General features: G+C 39.8%; 3 protein-coding genes and 2 pseudogenes across 3 annotated transcripts; 3 read left to right on the top strand and 2 right to left on the bottom strand.

The window, feature by feature from the left end:
- Positions 1-11,661: 11,661 nt before the first annotated feature.
- LOC118365404 (hemoglobin subunit beta-2-like) lies at positions 11,662-12,609 on the top strand. Its single transcript, XM_052491001.1, has 3 exons — positions 11,662-11,871; positions 12,105-12,300; positions 12,390-12,609. Exons 1-2 carry the CDS (start codon positions 11,780-11,782, stop codon positions 12,265-12,267), a joined length of 255 nt encoding a protein of 84 aa, XP_052346961.1. The 5' UTR covers positions 11,662-11,779; the 3' UTR covers positions 12,268-12,300; positions 12,390-12,609.
- Positions 12,610-13,972: 1,363 nt separating this feature from the next.
- Positions 13,973-15,046, bottom strand: LOC118365402 (hemoglobin subunit alpha-1-like). Its single transcript, XM_035747577.2, has 3 exons — positions 14,705-15,046; positions 14,386-14,593; positions 13,973-14,196 (listed from the first exon to the last, which is right to left on the bottom strand). Exons 1-3 carry the CDS (start codon positions 14,797-14,799, stop codon positions 14,068-14,070), a joined length of 432 nt encoding a protein of 143 aa, XP_035603470.1. The 5' UTR covers positions 14,800-15,046; the 3' UTR covers positions 13,973-14,067.
- Positions 15,047-16,045: 999 nt separating this feature from the next.
- On the top strand, positions 16,046-17,019 carry LOC118365389 (hemoglobin subunit beta-like). Its single transcript, XM_035747564.1, has 3 exons — positions 16,046-16,169; positions 16,402-16,624; positions 16,728-17,019. Exons 1-3 carry the CDS (start codon positions 16,078-16,080, stop codon positions 16,854-16,856), a joined length of 444 nt encoding a protein of 147 aa, XP_035603457.1. The 5' UTR covers positions 16,046-16,077; the 3' UTR covers positions 16,857-17,019.
- Positions 17,020-19,297: 2,278 nt separating this feature from the next.
- LOC118365379 (hemoglobin embryonic subunit alpha-like) lies at positions 19,298-19,991 on the bottom strand (annotated as a pseudogene).
- Positions 19,992-22,383: 2,392 nt separating this feature from the next.
- Positions 22,384-23,139, top strand: LOC118365405 (hemoglobin subunit beta-like; annotated as a pseudogene).
- Positions 23,140-23,425: the final 286 nt, after the last annotated feature.

Genomic DNA, 23,425 nt, shown 5'->3' on the forward strand with positions numbered 1-23,425 from the left:
AAAAGCCATGTAACGCAGGTCACGCTCATGTGAAATGCGCGTGACCAGGACCTGGCTCTCTGCCAGACCACTGACTCAAAGAGCTCTCATCCGGCCCCACATCACAGTAGAAGCCTCATTCACGTTTCTAAAGACGGTTGACATCTAGTGGAAGCCTTAGGAAATGCAACATAACCAATATCCCACTGTGTATTCAATAGGGGCTGGGTTGATGCTTAATTTTGGGGTTTAGTATAGTCCGATTTCAGAGTTCATATCGTTTGTTTATGCTCGGTGAAATAGGGGAGAGTTCAACACATGGGAAAAGGTACTACCCCACTTTTACAGTAGGATTCAGTCTGGATATTGAATGGTCAAAGTGCAATCATCCACCAATTGTGCAAGTTCTCCCACTTAAAAAGATGAGAGAGGCCTGTAATTATCATCATTGGTACACTTCAACTATGACAGACAAAATGAGAAAAAGACATCCAGAAAATCACATTGTATGATTTTTAATTAATTTATTTGCAAATTATGGTGGAAAATAAGTATTTGGTCACCTTCAAACAAGCAAGATTTCTGGCTCTAACAGACCTGTAACTTCTTCTTTAAGAGCCTCCTCTGTCCTCCACTCGTTACCTGTATTAATGGCACCTGTTTGAACTTGTTATCAGTATAAAATACACCTGTCCACAACCTCAAACAGTCACACTCCAAACTCCACTATGGCCAAGACCAAAGAGCTGTCAAAGGACACCAGAAACAAAATTGTAGACCTGCACCAGGCTGGGAAGACAATCTGAAATAGGTAAGCAGCTTGGTTTGAAGAAATAAACTGTGGGAGCAATTATTAGGAAATGGAAGACATACAAGACCACTGATAATCTCCCTCGATCTGGGGCTCCACGCAAGATCTCACCCCATGGGGTCAAAATGATCACAAGAACGGTGAGCAAAAATCCCAGAACCACACGGGGGGACCTAGTGAATGACCTGCAGAGAGCTGGGACCAAAGTGACAAAGCCTACCATCAGTAACACACTATGCCGCCAGGGACTCAAATCCTGCAGTGCCAGACGTGTCCCCCTGCTTAAGCCAGTACATGTCCAGGCCCGTCTGAAGTTTGCTAGAGAGCATTTGGATGATCCAGAAGAAGATTAGGAGAATGTCATATGGTCAGATGAAACCAAAATATAACTTTTTGGTTAAAACTCAACTCGTCTCCATAACATTACATACTAGCGATTACAACCACATGGTTTATTTGCATACTTCATTTATCCGGAAAGAGAATGATCGCATGGGAGGATCGGGTACGTTCCAAATTGCCTTCTTTGTTGAAGTCATGACGCGCATTTGCGTTGTAGGTCAAATTACACAGATTCTGCACAGAATAAGAATATACATTCAAACTGCCTGCAAAAGCGTTTCTTAGATTAATTTAACACAGAAGGTAACCTCCCCTGCAGCCGATTGTGTTGACGAGCTGGAACGCGCTCCGCATTCCATTGGGTTGAAGTTGCATATGTACAGTACTGATCTTGGGTCAGTTTTCCGTTATTTTCTCGTACGACTTGGGGAGAGAAAGCAACATCACCCGCAAGGGTTTTGATCGGCCAACATATGTTTTCTGACTGCAATGAGCGCAACACGCAACTGACATTTCTGACCTGCAAACTGGTTGAACGCGTTACAGTAGCCTAAGTATATAACATGAATGACATGACCGTAATAATCATAATGGAAAGGCCTTGGAAGTGCCATAAGTGTAAGCCAACATAATTCATTATTTTACATGAACCTGTTTAACATGTAATACATGCATTATGAAGAAAATTGTGTAATTTAGGCTCCACGAAATACGAAATGGGTTATGAAGACAATCGTGTACTGTTGCCTACATGACAAAAAGGCCTTCTGATTACAAGTGCACCCGTATCCAAAGTATTAAGCGAAATCAAGAACAGAAAACAGCATTGGCATTAACAAAACAATATTTCCCACGAATTAAGTTGCACGTAAATGTACGTATTTTCTCAAAAATTATGTTCAGCAAGTCTAAAACAGTACATATACAACGACACATTTTAAAACATGGTTAAACAAAGACAACATTTCTGTATATTCATAACGCTGATTTAGTCATTAAGAAGAACAAAAATGAAATATAAACTATCGCGTCTATATGGTTGTTGCAATGGCTTGTGTGTAGCCTTCTGGTTAAATGTGTGTCTTTTCGCACGAATTAAGAAGCACATAAATTCGTGTCTTTTCTCACTAATTAAGCCAGCCAAAAATGCACAAAAACGCACGAAATTTGCTGAAATGCATTATGTACATATGTGCACGAATTGATTGTGAGACTGTCATACCAAAAACACCATGTCATTTCTTATGATAATTTAGAATGATTGTGCTGAAGAACTGTTCTTTTGAAATTATCATGTGGTGGCTGTGTTTACTCCGTCTGTTCTAAAATGTGATTAGTTAGGCCGGTTAGCCACCCTTACTTACATCATTCAAGAAAATCGAAATGCACATTCCCATGAAACGGATTGGGATCAAATGGTTGGCATGCATGCAGCATGGACGTTTCACCTGCGCAACTTGAAGAATGATCATTATCATTGACAGTGATAATGGCCTAATTTATAATAAGGTAGGCCTAATTTGGTGTTTTATTATTTAAAAAATATAACATTATCCTTTAGCCACTTAGAGTAGGTGTAGGCATAGGCAATCATGCCGTTTGGATGATGCGTTGTATGTAGCCTACATTCTAGAATTATTTTATACAATAGGGTTCATGATGGTATGTGTGGTCAACTGATGATTCCAACACCGTTTTGATTGGACAGCTGCTTTGAGACAAGGAAGTCAGCTTGATAAATCAAGAAATCAATCAATGTCAGATTTTTGTTTTCACTGGATCTGCGTTTGGATATTTGGTTACAATTAGGCTGGGAAATGTTCTCATGATCATTAGTCTAGTAATTGAAAGCAACGCAGATGTTCTATAAGCATTAGGCAAACTGTACAGACTACCCGATGAGCTTCCCTGATGTTTTCCTGAACTTTCCAATACCTTACTGATGCATTTCAGTTATTTAGCCTACTGATGCGAATACACATTTTTACACTTTTCTCATAGGCTAGTCATTTGACATATTTTTTAGTGTTTAGACATGTCATAAGGCCTACATCGTCTCAACAACAATATAACTGAAACCACTATTGGCTTCATTGATTTACTGAGGCTACTTGCTGATAGATTATTTAAAATATAATTGTAACAATAGACCTACCTACACAATAACCACATATGGTGTTATGTTCTGTTAATTACTGATGTCCTCTTTAAGGATGGAGCACCCTTGGTCATGCGCAGTGTTGTTCTATGTTAATCTGGTACTAACTCGTTTTAGTAAATGTGAAGTTCCAGTGCAATTTCTTGTATTCGCAGTCTTTCTTATTATATAAATAAGTAATAAGAGCTAAGACACTACAATGGCGAGGAGGAGGATTACCTGAAGTTTGCATCACGAATGCAGATGGAGCTCGTAGGAAGAGAGGAAGATTTTGACCTTGTAAGAGAAGAAGATTTTGGCCCTTTTAGCACAACAGCTAGCAAGCACTGACGTGGAGCCGGAGGTAAATAGAATGGCTAGCATCTGGAAAATAGATGTGTTTGATGACGCAAGAAAACTGGGCAACTTATATTAAACGACTGGAACAGTACTTCATTGCAAACGACATTGCTGATTCCAAGAGAGTACCGGTGTTGTTGAGTTTAATTGGCCCAAAAACGTACAGTTTGCTAAGAGATCTGACTGCCCCTCTGAAACCCTCCAATAAAACATTCACAGAGATTGTGGAGATATTGCAAAATCACCTATCACCTAAACCACTCCTCATCGCGATACGTTTTCGTTTCCACAAGAGAGATCAGAATGAGGGGGAGGGTGTTAGTACATATGTAGCAGAGTTGAAAAAACTGTCGGAACATTGTCAGTTTGGAGAGAACCGAAATGACACATTAAGGGATAGATTTGTTTGTGGACTGAAACATGAACACATTCAAAAACGTTTGCTCACAGAATCAGATCTCACGTTTGCAAAGGCTGTTAAAATTGCTGTGACAATGGAAATCGCGACTAAAGATGCTTTTGAGTTGCAAAGTAAAAGAAGTACTGACCTATCACAAACTTCCCTGCACAAGTTTTCACGCAGCCGACAGCGCCCCCGTGTGCCCGAAAAATGCAACAGGTGTGACAGATGGTCACAGAGCAGAGGACCGCCGTTTTAAAGACGAAATTTGTCACAAATGCAGTAGAAGGGGGCACATTCAAAGAGCATGCAGAGCAGAAATTAAAGGGTATGTGAAAGCACTAGCAGAGAACAGTGGCAGTGATTCAGATGAACGATTAATTGGTACAATGGAGTTAAACAAATTGACTTCTCCCAGCAGTAGCATAATATGGGTGACACCAGATATCGAAGGCAAACCCCTCAAAATGGAACTGGACACAGGATCTGCAGTGTCAATAATTTCGACTACTGTCTACAATGAGCACTTTAAGGCTATAAAGCTGAAGAACACAAATGTGTTGCTGAAGACCTATTCGGGAGAGAGATTGAGCTCAATGGGGGCGTTGCAGGTCAGAATGCGGTATGGGGGGCAAACACAGCAGTTACAGCTGTATGTGGTGCCTGGAACTGCCCCCCCCATTATTTGGCAGGGAATGGCTTTCAAAAATACAGCTGAACTGATGTGACTTGAAAATGCTCCACACGTTCCAGTCCAGAGAGAAAGGCACAGACCAAACACTGGAACACTTGCGGAAGAAATACAACAGTGTTCAGTGATCAGATGGGAACAGTAAAAGGCTTCACAGCAAAACTTGTACTGAGAGATGATGCAACCCCCAAATTCTGCAAAGCCAGATCTGTTCCATACTCCCTGAGATCAAAGGTGGAAGCGGAAATCGATCGCTTGCAGGGATCCTGACGAAAGTGGACAGAAGCGAATGGGCCACACCCATAGTTCCTATTGTTCCTATTGTGAAGAAAGACAGTTCTGTTAGAATGTGTGGGGACTTCAAGGTAACTGAATTCAATGTTGCATGTGGACCAATACCCCCTACCACGCCTGGATGACATCTTTGCTGCACGAGCTGGTGGGAAACACTTCAGTAAAATCCATCTGAAACAGGCTTACCTGCAGCTACCAGTTGAAGAGAGCTCCAAACAGTACCTGACAATAAACACACACAAAGGTCTATACAGGTATAACCGCCTGGTTTTTGGCATTGCATCGGCCCCAGCCATTTGGCAACAAACTATTGACCAGATTTTACAAGGAATCCCAGGAACCCAGTGTATCCTGGATGACATGATCATAACATGATCATAACAGGACGCACCAAAAAAGAGCACCTGGCTAACCTGGAAGAGGTCCTGAAAAGCCTGAAAGAGTAGGGTCTACAGGCAAACTTACAGAAGTGTGAGTTCTTCAAAGACCAGATTGTCTTCTGTGGACATGAAATCGACCGAAATGGATTGCACAAAACACAGGACAAAATCGAGGCAGTGGTACAGGCACCACGACCACAAAATATCACAGAAGTGAGATCTTTCACGGGACTGATCAATTACTACAGAAGATTCCTCCCAAACCTTTCAGCAGTACTCCAGCCTCTAAATCAGCTCCTGGAAAAGAATAGGACATGGCCGTGGACAGAACAGTGTGAAAATGCATTTCTGGAGGCAAAACGGCTCATAACATCTGAACAGGTCCTGATGCATTACGGCCCTGAACTGCCAGTGAAGTTGGCTTGTGATGCGTCCCCTTATGGCTTAGGGGCCGTCCGAAGAAGTTACAGGTCTGTGAGAGCCAGAAATCTTGCTTGTTTGTATGTAGGTGACCAAATACTTATTTTCCACCATAATTTGCAAATAAATTCATAAAAAATCCTACAATGTGATTTTCTGGATTTTTTTCTAATTTTGTCTGTCATAGTTGAAGTGTACCTATGATGAAAATTACAGGCCTCTCTCATCTTTTTAAGTGGGAGAACTTGCACAATTGGTGGCTGACTAAATACTTTTTTGCCCCACTGTATGTCACGTCTGCTCCCGCTCTTCCCTCCCCCTGGCGCTTGAGGGCGCCAGAGAGCCTTGCATCACACGCCTGGCATCCATCGCGCACACCTGCCTTCCCTCGTCACGCGCATCAGCGATATTGGACTCACCTGGACTCACTCACCTGTTTATTTCCTCCCCTATATGTGTCAGTTCCCAGCTCTGTTCCCCACTGCTGCATTGATTGTGTTTTTGTCTTTGTTTTCTGTTTGCTAACGCTGTTCCTGTCTTGTTCAATGTCCGCTGTTTACTAAATGTAACTCACCGTACCTGCTTCGTCTCTCCAGCGTCAACATATGTGACAAAGTAGGCCTATCAGCTCAACATTCTCAACACTACATACATTGTAATGGACATTTTCTAGAATGAAACCATTCTAGAAAGGTCGTCCCCACAGTGACTGTACGTACATACCCCAACCAAACGCCATGGATTCCAGGTAACATCCGCACTGAGCTAAAGGGTAGAGATGCCGCATTCAAGGAGCGGGACACTAACCCGGAAGCTTATAAGAAATCCCACTCTGAACTCCGACGAACCATCAAACAGGCAAAACTTCAATACAGGACTAAGATCGAATTGTAATCCACCGGCTCCGATGCTCGTTGGACGTGGCAGGGCTTGCAAACTATTACAGACAACAAAGTGAAGCACAGTTGAGAGCTGCCCAGTGACACAAGTCTTCCAGAAAAGCTAAATGACTAAAAGCTAAATGAGGCAAGTAATACTGAAACAAGCATGAGAGCATCAGCTGTTCAGGATGACTGTGTGATCACTCTCTCTGCAGCTGATGTGAGTAAGACCTTTAAACAAGTCAACATTCACAAGGCCGCAGGGCCAGACGGATTACCAGGACGTGTACTCCGAGCATGCACTGACCAACTGGCAACTGTCTTCACTGACAATTCCAACCTCTCTATGTCTGAGTCTGTAATACCAACATGTTTCAAGCAGATCACCATAGTCCCTGTGCCCAAGAACACTAAGATAAACTAGCCTAAATGACTACCGACGCATAGCCCTCACGTCTGTAGCCATGAAGTGTTTTGAAAGGCTGGTCATGGCTCACATCAACACCATTATCCCAGAAGCCCTGGGATAATGGTGCATACCGCACCAACAGATCCACAGATGATGCAATCTCTATTGCTCTCCACACTGTCCTTTCACACCTGGACAAAAGGAACACCTATGGGAGAATGCTATTCATTGACTACAGCTCATCCTTCAACACCAATAGTGCCCTCAAAGCTCATCACTAAGCTAAGGACTCTGGGACTAAACACCTCCCTCTGCAACTGGATCCTGGACTTCCTGACGGGCCGCCCCCAGGTGGTAAGGGTAGGTAACAACACATCCACCACACTGATCCTCAACTCAGGGGCCCCTCAGGGGTGCATGCTCAGTCCCCTCCTGTACTCCCTGTTCACTCATGACTGCACGGCCAGGCACTACTCCAACACCATCATTAAGTTTGCAGATGACACAACAGTGGTAGGCCTGATCACCGACAACGACGAGACAGCCTATAGGGAGGAGGTCAGAGACTTGGCCTTGTGGTGCAAGGACAACAACCTCTCCCTCAACATGATCAAGACAAAGGAGATGATTGTGGACTACAGGAAAAGGAGGACCGAGCATGTCCCCATTCCCTGTAGGGGAGCAGGTTGAGAACTTCAAGTTCCTTGGCGTCCACATCACCAACAAACAATCGTGGTCCAAGCACACCAAGACAGTTGTGAAGAGGGCATGACAAAACCTATTCTGCCTTAGGAGACTGGAAAGATTTGGCATGTGTCCTCAGATCCTCAGGTTCTACATCTGCACCATCGAGAGCATCCTGACGGGTTGTATCACTGCCTGGTACGGCAACTGCTCAGCCCTCGACCACAAGGGACTACAAAGGTGAGTGCGTACGGCCCAGTACATCACCAGGGCCAAGCTTCATGCCATCCGGGACCTCTATACCAGGCAGTGTCAGAGGAAGGCCCTAAAAATTGTCAAAGACTCCAGACACCCTAGTCATAGACTGTTCTCTCTGCTACCGCACAGTAAGCGGTACCGGAGCGCCAAGTATAGTTCCAAGAGGCTTCTAAACAGCTTCTACCCCCAAGCCATTAGACTCACTTTAATATCTCTACCTACATGTACATATTACCTCAATTACCTCGACTAACCGGTGCCCCCAAACATTGACTCTGTACTGGCACCCCCTGTATATAGCCTCGCTGTTGTTATTTTAGTGCTGCTCTTTAATAATCTTGTTACTTTTATTTCTCACTTTTTTAAGGTATTTCCTTAAAACTGCATTATTGGTTAAGGGCTTGTGGTAAGCATTTCACTATAATGTCTACACCTGTTGTATTTGGCGCATGTGACGAATGTAATTGGATTTGATTTGCAATCACTTTGATTCACAATTTCATCCCATTACGAAATATGTTGTAATGAGACACTGAATATCCTTTCTTAGTTTTAATAACTTTAACATTATTTACCTCAGAACCCTATGCAGTAGTGACCCGTCATTCAGGGCAGGTGGGGTAGAGTCCCACCTGTTTAATGCCACACATTTTTAACAAAAAAACGGAAACACACCATCGGCCTCCACAATCACCCGACCTCAACTAAAGTGAGATGTTTGGGATGAGTCAAACCACAGAGTGAAGGTAAAGCAGTTTTTTATTTTTTTTATGTTTTTTATTTATTTATTTATTATTATTTTTTTTTAACCTTTATTTAACCAGGCAAGTCAATTAAGAACAGTTAACGAGTGCTCAGCATATGTGGGAACTCCTTCAAGACTGTTGCAAAAGCATTCCAGGTGAAGCTGGTTGAGAGAATGCCAAGAGTGTGCAAAGCTGTCATCAAGGCAAAAGGTGGCTACTTTGAAGAATATCAAATATATTTTGATTTGTTTAACACCTTTTTGGTTACTACATGATACCATATGTGTTATTTTGTAGTTTAGATTTTTTTCACTATTATCCTACAATGTAGAAAATAGTAAAACATAACAAAAATCCTTGAATGAGTAGGTGTGTCCAAACTTCTGAGCAATATTAGAGCTAATCATTCCAAGTCCACATAACTAATAACTACAACCTAATGGAAAATTACATCCCATAGATTTCAATATGATAATTTGAGGTTAGTTAATTTATTGTATTTACAAAACACTTTTCATGTCCTTTTTTAAATGTTGAGGTGCCGGTTTTTGTTCAATAGTCTAGGTAACCATGCTGCTGGTAGCCTGTGTGATGAATTGATCCTTCACTTGATTGCAACTTGTGCATTTGAACATCTTTGAGACAAGTCCGAAGGCTCGATTGAACAAGGACAACCATATCTGCTAGAGGGATTGCGTGATCTGCAATCGGCTAAACACCAAGTCCACAATAATTGCTACAGAACATGACTCCATTCATTTTTAGATCAGACAACAGGCTCAAACAACCAATGACATCATTGGTTGAACTCTCCCAGGTGCAAAAATGAAATAAATTCAGCTATAGCCCATAATTATGTCTGACACACCTTCTCGTCACTCATAATTATGTAGTTTCCCTTTAAGAACAAACACTGTATATTAATAATATTACATTGTTTTCTATTGTTTGTATTGTATTGTATTACACACCTTAAAACCTATTCCACGGATCCCTTGGCCAAAATGAGTTTAATCTGTTGTTAGAAATACTGATTTGGTGATATGTCTGCGGACCCCGCAGTACCTCCATGGACCACACTGGTTTGGCTTGATCCTCTGTTCCATATCCGGCCTACGGAAGCTCCACGACATGAACGTGAGATCTCATACTGTACGTTCTCTGAGTTTTCTGGTGTGCCCATAGATAATGATAGAGGCCTCTAGTTGCCAACAGGACGTTTAAGTATGGGCAGCGCCATTGAGGGCTTCCACCATGCTTCTGCCATTTTAAAGTAGGCCTAGTCAAAGTCGTCAACTGGGTGGGGATTCCTATGGGCTGTAGCCTCAATGGCGCTGCTGTCACAGACGCTAAAATAGCACAGATATGAAGAAGATTCCTCTATCTATATCTATGTGTGTACCTCTTTGATAACTCCATGATATGCTTAGGTATCTTTTATATGAAAGTGTGAGAGTGCCCTCTGCTGGAGATTTGATTGGGGGGGGAAATGATCCAAGAACCGCTTCCAATAAAAAGAAAGCGCCACAAAGTTCCAGATAGTAAAAGCAGAGGGCGCTACTAGATTTGTAATAGGAAGAACTAATTTCGCCTTGATGCGTGGCTGTATTGTACACATTTCTGACTATATTACAACTCTACTAATATAGAATTTATTGGGCCTGTGAGAAACATGAAACGTGTCGTATTGGCTTTTGAGGATCATTATTGTCAGTTTGCACTTGCCCACGAACTTACTTTAGTAGCCTGTAATCGTCCTTTATTGAAATGAGAGTGTTCTTAAATATCCATAGGCCTACACCCTACAGGCCCAATAGGCACAATCAATAAAGGAAGAGAATATGCCTGACTCCAAATCCTCCTTGCCAGTTTGCGGTCTATAACGATATCTTGCTATGAGTTAAATCGTATTCAAGTGAGTGTGGTACTTGGGTCCCTTGTTAAAGTCATCGGTACAATGAACTTTACCAAGTACTAAGACATTTTAGCCAAAAACCTGGTTGCCTCTGCCAAGAGGTTGACATTTGGCCACAAGTGGATCTTAAAGCAAGACAATAACCCCAAGCACACATCAAAATCCACAAAGAAATGGTAAATTGACCAAAAAACAAATCAATATCAGTCTCGGGACTTGAACCCCATTGAAAACATCTGGTTTGAATTAAAGAGGGCAGTCCAGTCCATAAGAGCAGATGAATGATATCAAATGATCTGGAAATATTCTATATGGAGGAAGGGTCTAAGATCCATCCCAATGTGTTTTCCAATCTCATTAAACATTTGAGAAAAAGGCTAATTGTCGCTATCCTCGGATGGGGAGGTTGCTGGGGTACTGAAAACAGGGATGCCAATCATTTTGAGCCCTAGATTTTTATATGTTTTATTACTTGTGTACTCTTTCTCTGAGCAATTATATTAGTAGGCCTCTAAGATGAGGAAAAAATAAGAAACCTGTATACTGCTCTCGCTACTATCACCGCTCTGTATTAAGCTTTACGTATCGGCCTCAGAGCCTTCGTGAACTAGAGATAGCTCAGATGTGCGAGTGCGTGATGAATTTTGAATGTGAGTAGGCCTATGAAATAATATAATTGTCCCATTTTTCTTTAGCATACAATGTCGCTCAGTATTTTGTATTATTTATTTTCTACAGTATTTTGTGCAAATTGTATTTGTCACATGCGCAGACTATAACAAGTGTTAACATTACCGAGAAATGCTTACTTACGAGCCCTTTCCCAACAATGCAGAGTAAGTAAGAAAAATGTGTGCCAATCATTTGGTCAAATGTAAACCTTTCCATTCACATTATATTATCTCAGTAAAATCTGTGACGCTTGGCTTTACAGCCTACTAACATGACCCAACTCGTCGCTGTCTTTAGGGAGGAGTGTACTTTAAAAACGCTGCTCAAACAAAGTCTTAGTGCACAGGATTCCTTAACCTCAATTAAGAACACTGTCAAAAGCAACCTCATAGCCAGCAACATGGTTGAGTGGACAGACTTTGAGCGCACCACAATCCAAAGCATCTTCTCAAAGATGAACTACGATGACGTCGGCCCCGCGGCTCTTTCCAGGTAGGCTACCCTTTATACCCTATTTGATGTCAGCGTTATGGTGTCTTAAACACGGTTGCCTACAAATGATTGTTAACGGTTTTCAAGACGGGTTATTATTTGACATATGCGCGTAATTTAGGCGTTATGGACATCTCCAAACGACAAAATAATTTATTTATGTGCGTTGAGTGTATGCATATATCACATACATATATCAGTGTGTGCATATATCACGTTTATGATTTCTACAGGTGTCTGGTCGTGTACCCCTGGACCCAGAGTTATTTTGGTAACTTCGGAAACCTGTACAACGCCGCTGCCATCCAGGGAAACCCAATGGTCGCCGCGCACGGACTGGACCGGGCTGTCAAGAACATGGATGACATCAAGGCCACCTACGCAGAGCTGAGCTGAGCGAAACTGCACGTGGATCCCGACAACTTCCGGGTGAAGTGAAGTGTTCTACTTCACACAAGGCACTTTTAGTGTGGTAGAATGCGTTTTCTTACATGTCCATTTGCTCCTTTCTTTTGCAGCTGCTGGCTGACTGCCTTACTATTGTCGTTGCTGAGAGAATGGGTGCTGCTTTCACCGCTGACGTCCAGGGTGCTTTCCAGAAGTTCCTGGCGGTCGTGGTGAGCTCCCTGGGCAAACTGTACCACTAGAACCCCTCCACTCAGACGGCCGACCATCAGAGGACCAACAAGCACTGATTATTTGTTTAGAGGCAGATGTTGTTCCTTCTACTAAAGCAAATACAATCTTCCGCAAATTAATATGTTTTATCTGTGCCTTATTTTTCTTGCATGAACATCAATATGGTGGCACATATGGTAGACTACTGCATTATGAACTAAGTGTGAATATTGCTCCCTTGATAATCAGACATTGATCATGTGCAATATATACAAATATTTAGCAAATAACTTAAATATTTTCCAATTAACCACACTGACATTTTACATTAGCTGTGCATAAACTAACCAATGCAGCTAATAAATACAATTACAAAAATGATTTCAGGACTGCAATGAGTAATCCCTGTTTAAACACACAATCATCTAATTCATAAACGTTCAAGATAACGTTTCATAACAGATCTGGTATTCAATGTCAGGTTCATGTATTAGTGTTGCAAGAAATTGTTGAGTGATCGAGAGTTTGAAACCTAGACTCCCTAGTTGCTACATCGATTTTGGGAATTAATAATATATACCCATTGATTCTTAAAGAATTGAACTTGTAAATGCCTCATGAGCTCAGTTCAGCTGTCGTATCTCATCAGAGCCCAACATATAGGCCTAAGTTTGTTTTACTCTTTTACTCTGTTTGCAAACAAATGAAATGTAAACAGACACTGTATAGCCTCAAAACATGGTTAAAACTATGATTTTTGATATAATGGAGTCAGTCCTTGCATCCATAGCTCTGTCTAGGATTTTGAGAGTGGTCACATTTCTCCAGGCCCATCCCTCATCTTTTTACCAAAACAGACAATGACTGCTTTCTTATTGTTTCAAGGATTCTAGCTTTAACTAGATCAACATGAGATAATTTTTAAAATTAATAACAATAAATTAGATTAGACAAAAGTACTCTATAAAATACAAAATACATTTAGGACAGGAAGCTCCTGTCCTTGTCAACTTTGAGTTTAGGAAATTGTATTAATAAATACTATCAATCCATTCAGAATATATATATATATATATAAATATAGTCCTTAATTAGCCTAATTATGTAATGTATGTAATATATATTATTTTGTTATATCAAATCGTTTTTTCAATTGTTTATGTGGTCTTATGTCAAATAGTTTGTTCAATCTTGTTTATCAGTAGCAAGTTCTAAGCGAGCCGTGTGATTAATCTATAGGCTACAATTTAAACTTTGTTTCCCTTCTCTGATTTAGTTTTTTCACTTTTTAAAGTTCTCTGAGGACCGCTTTTAGTGGAAATGTTTTGCATATCGTCTCCATTTTCATTATGAATACCTTTTTGCGTTCCGGTGTCTTTCAGACTTGCAAAAAGCAACATATTTAATCATATCAGATCATGTGCTCTACAACACAACTCATTAAAAACCAAAGTAAATACCAAAAAAAACGTAATTTTGCGCGTTTGAACATTTAATTATATTTTAGAACAATACAGAGCTGAGCACAGTGCTGATCAATGCTGCAATCCGTCTGGTCTGATGTCTTCTGTCCACATCTTATCGGTACTTCTCAGACAGAGCCCGGCCCACCGCTGCCAGGAACTTGTCCATGGCCACATGAGCCTCGGGGTTGAAATCATTTGGGAACAAGACAGCCAGCACCACCAAGATGTTGTGGGACAGGATCTACAGGACGAAAGGAATGAACATTATTAGTACGCTACATGTTTTAACCGGATATTTTATTTAATAATCTATGTTGTCCATTTTACTGTAAAGAGTACCCGATGTATTTTAAATGCATTTTAACTATACATTTTGATTTGGTGTCAACGGTATCCAAATGATTATAAATAATGCTGTGACTGTCCTGACCTTGAAGTTGGCGGGATCGACACGCAGCTGGAAGGCATGCAGCTCGCTGAGGGAGAGGAGACCTGCGTTGATGTCGTCGATGCTGGCCACGGCTAAACTGATGCCTCCCATGATGGTCCCACCGTGCTTCCTGACTGGGGCAGAGCCGGGGCTCAGGTCCTTCCAGTGGGAGAAGTAGGTCTTGGTCTGGGGGTACACAACCAGCATCCTGCACCCGAAGAAAAATACATGTCGAGAAAGATGGAACGCTAACACCAAAAACAGTATACATTTTTTACATCAAAAACAGCTACAAGATTAGCAGCACGACAGCCATTACCTAGACAGAGCATCACAGCCGATGTCCTCAGCCTTGCCGGCCACCTTGGCCCAGAAGGCCTTGACCATTTTCTTGTCCTTAGCGGTGAGACTCATGGTTGTAGTTAAAGACGATGCTGGAGTAGAAGGTTCAGTGATGAGCACTTACAAACGAAGGCTTTTTATATTAGCCGCGAGCCCCACCCAATGCAGACCCACCTCCAAGATAAACAAGATACAACATGCCTTTTGTTAATGTTCAATAGGCACAATCCCTCACAAGTTATTACATTTCTGCTTATTTTACTGGACAAAAACACATGTTGGTACAATCCTCCAAACAAGACTTACAAAGACATTGTTAGCACCTTCTGAGCAGCACACAATATCAAACATAAAACACCCAGGGTAGAGATGGATAAAAAACATGAAAGAATACATGATTATCACAGTCATTGAAGTCTACGAAGTTATTTTGTATTAGAGATGTGTAGAGTTTTTTTTAATGCTTCTAGTTTTCACAAGGGGGTCAGTCATTTCAATATTTTATTTCAATACATAATATTTCAATATTCGTTTATTTATTTATTTCTCACTCTGGCTTTATGGTATTTACCCATTAAGGAGATAAGTCTAGTTGTATTGTCAATAGCTAAATTGCCTGTATCATAAGTAAGAAATAGAAGCCTGTATTCAGAAATATGGAAAAGTTGACAGTAGAGGTGCATTACCACAAAATAGATTGGAATAGTGCAACTATAAAAATAAATATTAAATGGGTTCGACCGTACTAGCGCAGAATGAACATAGAGGTGAAATATCAATTAATTTGTTTAGAAATGTATAAGGATAAAAATGATGTAATATCTTAGTAGGCTTTTTAATATATCTTAGTAATATATTAATATCGTAGTTATATCTTACTATTATCTGACTATAGACATACACAGAGAGAGTTGAAAAATGTTTCTCAGACAAAGTAATTAAATCCCCACCAAGTGTAATTAATGTGCAATAGGCATATTACACATGAATTTGCGTGTGTTGAGAATTGTATATTTCCCCACTATTTTGAGCTTATTTTTGTTAATATTTCTAATCATGTTAATGTAACAATTGTTATGTAACCTAATACTTAAATGAATGATTTCATAATGGATTTTAGGACAGTGATTTATTGTCAAATTGCTTTTAAACATGTATGGCCAACAGTAAACCTTCGTATTATTATCTCAGTAAAATGTGATTCTTGGCTTATACAGCCCACTACCCTGACCCCACCCATAGCTGTCTCTAGGGAGGAGCGTCCCGATCCTTTTAAAAACGCTGCTCAAACTAAGACCAAGTGTATATGATTCGTTAGCCTCTGTGAAAGAAACTTCAACAGCCAGCAACATGGTTCAGTGGACAGACTTTGAGCGCGCCACTATCCAGGGCGTCTTCGAGAAGATGGACTACGATGACGTAGGCCCCGCGGCTCTTTCCAGGTAGTGCGTTTAAAACTGTGGTCTACAAATGATTGGAAATAGTCATGTTATTATATTGTTATTATATTAGTATGCGCTTGTTATTATGCTTTTCAAGACGAATTGGTATTTGAAATATGCGTTGTAATTAACGCGTAATTGACCTCTCCAAATGACACATTGATTTCCATAAGATATGTGTGTATGCAGATATCACGTTTCTGCAATTCTTGACTGTTTATTATTTCTACAGGTGTCTGGTCGTGTACCCCTGGACCCAGAGGTATTTTGGTAACTTTGGAAACCTGTACAACGCCGCTGCCATCCAGGGAAACCCAATGGTCGCCGCTCACGGAAAGACCGTCCTGCACGGACTGGACCGGGCTGTCAAGAACATGGATGACATCAAGGCCACCTACGCAGAGCTGAGCGTGCTGCACTCCGAGAAACTGCGCGTGGATCCCGACAACTTCCGGGTAAAGTTAAATGTTCTACTTCACACAAGGTACTTGCCTATCTATTAAAATCGTGTGGTAGAATGCGTTTTCTTACATGTCCATTTGCTCCTTTCTTTTGCAGCTGCTGGCTGACTGCCTTACTATTGTCGTTGCTGCGAGAATGGGTGCTGACTTCACCGCTGACGTCCAGGGTGCTTTCCAGAAGTTCCTGGCGGTGGTGGTGAGCTCCCTGGGCAAACAGTACCACTAGAGCAAACAGTACAACTAGAGCAAACAGTACCACTAGAGCAAACAGTACCAGGGGAACCCCTCCACTCAGAGACGGACGACCATCAGAGAACCAACAAGCGCTGATCATTTGTTTAGAGGCGCATGTTGTTCCTTCTACTAAAGCAAATAAAATCAGCGAATTAATATTTTTATCTGTGCCTTTTTTTCATGCCTGAACATCCATATAGCAGATTAATAGGCCTAATATGGTAATATGATTGGCTGTGGGAGTGAATATCACAAAAACCTTGTTAACCACATATGGATAATGTGCAATATATACAAATATTTAGCAAATAACGACAAACAATGTTTGGCAATTAATAAACTGACATGTTACATTACTGTGCATGAGCGAAGCGAACCATATAATGAAGACAAACGTGTGTCCAGAGATGCAGCATTCATACATTGAGTCAAATAAGCGCAGAGCTGCAATGATAAATTCCTGTTTAATTACACGCAATCGTCATTCATAAAGGTTCAACATAACTTTTCAGAACAGATCTGTTATTCAATGTTTGGTTGATGTCTTAGTGTGGCAAGGAATTGTTGAATGGTCGAGAGTTTAACCAGATGAAAATGACATACATTTTCATGTATGAATAATAAAACATCAATTGGTCAATAGACCCCTCTATACAATACAAATCACATTTATCAAAGGCACCTCCTGTCATGGCCAGCTGTGGGACCATCATAATCTAACAAAAACGTGTTCAGAGAGGAATCTATTTAAGTCATTCATAAAATATGATTAAATCAATGAATTAATCAACCAATAATCTTAAGAAATTCAACAAGATATACTGTCTGTGTATTTCATGTTACATCATGTATAAATGCAAGATGTAACTTTGTCAAATTTTATGAAAATGAACCACATTTGTTTATAAAAATGCATTAACAATATGTTACAATTATAGCATGATCAGCAAAACCACTAGGTTATGTTTTACACGTTATATACGTTTTTATGTGTATAGGAAATGTTAAGTGTATAGGAAATGTAATTAAGAAATAATATAAATCCATTCATAATATATATATATATATAGTCCTTAATTAGCCTAATTAACCTAATGATCTAATATATATTATATTATATTATTAAATGTTAAGTGTATAGGAAATGTAATTAAGAAATAATATAAATCCATTCATAATATATATATATATATATATATATATATATATATATAGTCCTTAATTAGCCTAATTAACCTAATGATCTAATATATATTATATATTATATATACTAATATATATTATTTTATATTATTACATGTTAAGTGTATAGGAAATGTAATTAAGAAATAATATAAATCCATTCAATATATATATATATAGTCCTTGATTAGCCTAATTAACCTAATTATCTAATATATATTATTTTTGTATGTCAAATAGCTTTTGTTTATGTGGTCTTATGTCAAATAGTTTGTTCAATATTGTTTATCAGTAGCAAGTTCTAAGCGAGCCGTGTGATTAATCTATAGGCTACAATTTAAACTTTGTTTCCCTTCTCTGATTTAGTTTTTTAAAATCTTTTTAATCTTTTACTGCTAACTTCTCATTAATAATAGACCGACGAATCAATGAATGAATCAACCAATATTGCTATGAAATTAAACAAGATATACTGTGTATTTCATTTGAAATAGTGTAAAATTCGACATTTTACTGTTGACATTTTATGGAAACTGAATCACATTGGTTAATAAAAAATAAGTAATATTAAAGTTACAAATGTAGCATGATCAGCCAATCAAAATCATTAGGCTATGTTTTACATGTTAGTATTATAGATACTATCTGCTTATAATCTGTTCATAATGTTTACAAATAATATGTTGGTAGTCTATCAAATCCTTTTTCGATGTTGTTTACAAGCATTTCGCTACACCCGAAATAACATCAGCTAAACATGTGTATGTGACAAATTAACATTTGACTGATTTATGTGTATGTCAAATGGTTTGTTCCATCTTGTTTTTCAATAGCAAGTTCGAAGAGGGCTATTTGATTATTCTATCGGCTACTGCCGGTATTTGTACGTTGAGTTCCTCGTTACCACGTTAATATTTTTAGACTACCTACGAAACGTTTACTGCAAACTTCTTAGAGGACTGCTCATGGACATGCAGCAATGTTTTACATTTCCTCCGTTTTCTTTATGAATACTTTTTAGCATTTCGTCAAGATCTTGAGAAATAGTTATTTCAGCCTTTTAAAAAGAGCTACGTATTTCATCCTATCAAGTCCAGACGCTACAACACGACTAAAAAGCAAAGTACACGACTAAAAAGCAAAGTACACGACTAAAAAGCAAAGTACACGACTAAAAAGCAAAGTACACGACTAAAAAGCAAAGTACAAAGTGCAAGGTAAAGACCAGATAACGTGGTTATGTGCGTTTGAACATTTATTCATAATTTAGAACAAGACAGAGCATTGAGCACATGCTGCCATATGTCTGGTCTGATGATGCCCCATAGTTTATCTGTACTTTTCGGCCAGAGCCAGGGCCAGTGCGGCCAGGAACTTGTCCACGGACACATGAACCTCTGGGGTGAAGTCAGCGGGGAACAAAATGGCCAGCACCACCAATATGTTGTGGGACAGGATCTACAAGAGGAAATAAATGGAAATGAGTTCGTATGCATCTTTAATGTAGTTTTTTTAGCCTGTGTTGTCTATTGTACTGTAAAACGTAGCCGATTGAAATGTAAAAAAAATATTACACTGTCCTCACCTTGAAGTTGGCTGGATCTATACGCAGCTGGAAGGCGTGCAGCTCGCTGAGGGTGAGGAGACCTGTGGTGAGGTCGTCCATCTTGGCCACGGCTTCACCGACGCCTCCAATGATGGTCTTACCATGCTTACTGACTGGGGCAGAACCGGGGCTCAGGTCCGGTCAGTGGGAGAAGTATGTCATGGTCTTAGGGGTACACCACCAGCATTCTGCACGGGAGGAAAAATATATGTCGAGATTTAAGGCGAGCTAATTATTACCTAGAAAGAGCATCGCATCCGACGTCCTCAGCCTTGCCGGACCGGACACCTTGGCGGAGAAGGCCCCCAACACTGCCTTGTCCTTAGCCGTGAGACTCATTGTTGTCTTTAGAGAGGATGCTGAAGTAAAAGTTCAGCGATGAGCTGTTACAAACGAACGTTTTTATATTAAACAAGCCGCATGGCAGACCCCAGACCCACCTCCAAGATGCTTGCCAACTTGAACGTATTTCATTTTTTTGTTGAAATTGCAGTACTGCCAATTTTCATAGAAAATAATTTGAAACACAAATGACTCGTTTTTAAACGTAAGGTTTAACATGTTCAAGACACATACACATTGAGATGTAACTTTCCCAGGTGCGATGTAGTAACTTAGTTATTTACGAGCCAACTCTTTAAGAGTTTGTTGTTTCCCAAACAAGCACATGGAGAGAATGTTCGCAAAGTGAGTTGATACTGATATATTCCAAAGAAAAACAGCGCTGGTCTTGGATCAGCTTTCTCCCACCTTATCATAAGAATTATTCCACAAGAATACTGACGACGGATCAGCACCTAGAGAGAAATTGCCACCTATGGCTGCAAGTAGGCTATTGAGGCGGTTTATTAGCCTATCCTTTCCCAATAAAATGCACTAAATTACATATTAGGCCCATCATTGCTCACATGTTGTCACGCATCATGAAACATATTGAGACAAAAATGACCTAGTGGCAAAATATAAGTCAATTGACTGAACATGACATTGATTTCAATATGATTTCAATAGCCTACATATCTTTCAATGCAGTCATCTCGGTTTTATCCTTCGTATTTTTTCTCGACTTCCTTCTGCAGTTATCGGCAGTCACAGTCAGACAGATAGCCTAAACATATTGATTATATGTTTACATATGTATATGTTTAGCGGAGATCGGGAAATAAACTGACCGGGAAGGACAAAAAAGCGTCTGGATCACTTAGTGTCGATATGCTGTTTTCAAGAGCCACGTTAACTGACGAAGGCTCTGGGAAACACCTCGGCTATTAAATATACACCTTAAGAAGGTTCAAACTATTATCTTAACGCTAAGAAGGCTCTATAAAACAAGACCCTGCTTAGTCAAATATCTTATTAAGGTATTGGCAGATTGGGTGAAATAAAATAAAATTATATCATTTTACCCATTTACTTGGATAACATAATAGTTATCGAATATGAGTTCATCAGTTTTTTTTGCTCAAACGTAGTAGCCTAAGTGAACCAATATAAAAGGAAGTATCTAAAAACGACATCTGGAAATATACTGTACAGTATCCATTCATGTGTTTTCAAAATGATGAAAACGACGTTTCTGACCTCGTCGTTAGGTCGTAAATAAAGTAATACATAGGTTGTGGAGATGAGGATAGGAGGCTCATGACGTTGCAGATCTTGAATGACTTACATCAAGATAACTCAACAAACGTATTTCTTTAGTTACTATCTAGAGAATGGCTTTTGCGTAAAATTACATGAATGGAGAGAACCTAATTCAATTTAAAATATACTTTGCGACGTAATTAAGTATAATTAGTCAAATAAATAATTTCTTTTTTTTTGTCTTTTTTTTTGTTTTGTTTTTTACTGATGGTGTAGTTATTTATTTGGCCATATTGGGGGACAAGCTTATGGGGCCAACGTATGACAGAGGTTTAGTTTGGTATATGTCTTATTTATTTAATGCGTGAACACTGGGTTATAATTAGAATAATAATGTTGCATTATTTAATATGAGCGAGACTGATTTAGATTGACTAAAGTGAATAAATTGATTTATAATCCTGACCTCGCAATTAATTCATATCAAAAAAATGATTTACTTATCAGTTAATACCATATTGCCCAATACATTCAAGGTAAGTAGATGGTTGTTGCCAAGAAAAGGGTGTTTCTAATGGCTTATCAGAACAAGGCAACCAATTTGAGCTTTTACGCAGAGGGTGTAACTCATTCAGAACGGCAAGATAAAACGTGAGCCTATACTTCACTGATAAACAGCCCTTTAGCTCGGTCCCTTTTCTTTCTACCACATTCTTGTTGTCTACCACATTTTGCAGTGACTGGTGATAATTTCCAATCGTTGTTAATGTAATTCACGAACCTAGCACAGAATAATATAAAACCACTGTTAACTACAGTTTACGTCTTGATGGTGCTTTTATAAGGTACTAATAAAACAGCCACATATTGCCGGTGTGAAACTTTTCCAAAGGTCGACCTCAGTTACCGTTTGGAAATGTCGGCAGAACTATGATTATATGGTGTTTGGTCGATAAGACCAGCTGGCTGGCAAGGAATGATAGATTACCATTAACGTTTTGCGGACCTTTGATGTCGTTTTTGGCACGAGTCCTCCAAGTTTAATTCGCTCACTGGGTCGGAGGGATTCAATATAAATGAGAAAGGCCCAGTGCCAGACACTGACGGATCTTCTCACAGATCAGAGGACACACACAACACCTTCAACATGGTTGACTGGACTGTTGAAGAGCGGAAGCTCATCATAGAGACCTGGGGCAAAATCAAGGTCAAAGTGTTCGGACCCCTTGCTTTGAGATGGTCGGCTTATAATATCGCAAAGGAAATAAAATATATTGATCCTTTAATAATTGTACTTTTCTACTCTTGTCTTATATGTGTGCGCAATTCTACGGATTCATTGAATTATAATTGATTAGTTTATATTATGTATGTTATAATGTCATTTGTATTTTCCATGTGTCTTATTGTATATCCATGGACTCAGAGGTACTTTGGAACCTTTGGAGACTTAAACAGCGCAGTGGCTATCATGGGCAATAAAACAGTTGTCAACCATGGCATCACCGTGCAGAACCGTCTCGTGTGAGCTGTGCAGAATTTGGATGACGTCAATAACACCTACGTCGAGCTGAGCGTTCTGCACTCTGAGAGAATTCATGTGGATCCCGACAACTTCAGGGTAAGATTTTGGAGTTGAAAAGACGTGTAAATATGAGTACCAATGGACGTGCCTAAAACAAATTAACAATACGTTTTTCCTCATTGATTTACATCCAAGAGAATACTGCTGTTGCAAATAAATGACTAACGTTTCAATCGTTTCATTTTCCAACTGCTGGGCGACTGCCTCATCATTGTTTTGGCCTCACAGATGGGGCGCGGCTTCACGCCGGACGTCCAAGCGGCCTGGCAGAAGTTCCTGACCGTGGTCGTCTCTGCGCTGGGCAGACAGTACTACTAAAGACATGTTCTATTATAGAATACAGTTTGTATGAATAATAAAATATATTGTTAAGCACACATCCATGCTCTTCACTTTATTATGTTTGATGGGCAGTAAAATAGGGGTTATTACAAAATGTAGCCAAGCCTAGTTTAACTCTTATGCCGTTTGCCTAAGTGAGATTGCCCAGGTTAACTTTTTCTTGCCTCAGGTAGGCGGAATTTGCATATACAGTATCAGTCAAAAGTTTGGACACACCTACTCATTCAAGGGTTTTACTTTTTAGAAATTATTTTCTACATCA

Source organism: Oncorhynchus keta, chromosome 32 (genome assembly GCF_023373465.1).
Source record: "Oncorhynchus keta strain PuntledgeMale-10-30-2019 chromosome 32, Oket_V2, whole genome shotgun sequence".
Taxonomy (NCBI): Eukaryota; Metazoa; Chordata; class Actinopteri; order Salmoniformes; family Salmonidae; genus Oncorhynchus; species Oncorhynchus keta.

Excerpts from the sequence above, each read along its gene's own strand:
- LOC118365402 (XM_035747577.2), bottom strand. The coding sequence starts at position 14,799 with ATGAGTCTCACCGCTAAGGACAAGAAAATGGTCAAGGCCTTCTGGGCC. Across the intron at positions 14,594-14,704 it reads GGCTGTGATGCTCTGTCTAG|GATGCTGGTTGTGTACCCCC; the intron begins GTAATGGCTGTC and ends CTTCGGGTGCAG. Across the intron at positions 14,197-14,385 it reads TCGATCCCGCCAACTTCAAG|ATCCTGTCCCACAACATCTT; the intron begins GTCAGGACAGTC and ends TTCGTCCTGTAG.
- LOC118365389 (XM_035747564.1), top strand. The coding sequence starts at position 16,078 with ATGGTTCAGTGGACAGACTTTGAGCGCGCCACTATCCAGGGCGTCTTC. Across the intron at positions 16,170-16,401 it reads GGCCCCGCGGCTCTTTCCAG|GTGTCTGGTCGTGTACCCCT; the intron begins GTAGTGCGTTTA and ends TTATTTCTACAG. Across the intron at positions 16,625-16,727 it reads TGGATCCCGACAACTTCCGG|CTGCTGGCTGACTGCCTTAC; the intron begins GTAAAGTTAAAT and ends TTTCTTTTGCAG.
- LOC118365404 (XM_052491001.1), top strand. The coding sequence starts at position 11,780 with ATGGTTGAGTGGACAGACTTTGAGCGCACCACAATCCAAAGCATCTTC. Across the intron at positions 11,872-12,104 it reads GGCCCCGCGGCTCTTTCCAG|GTGTCTGGTCGTGTACCCCT; the intron begins GTAGGCTACCCT and ends TGATTTCTACAG.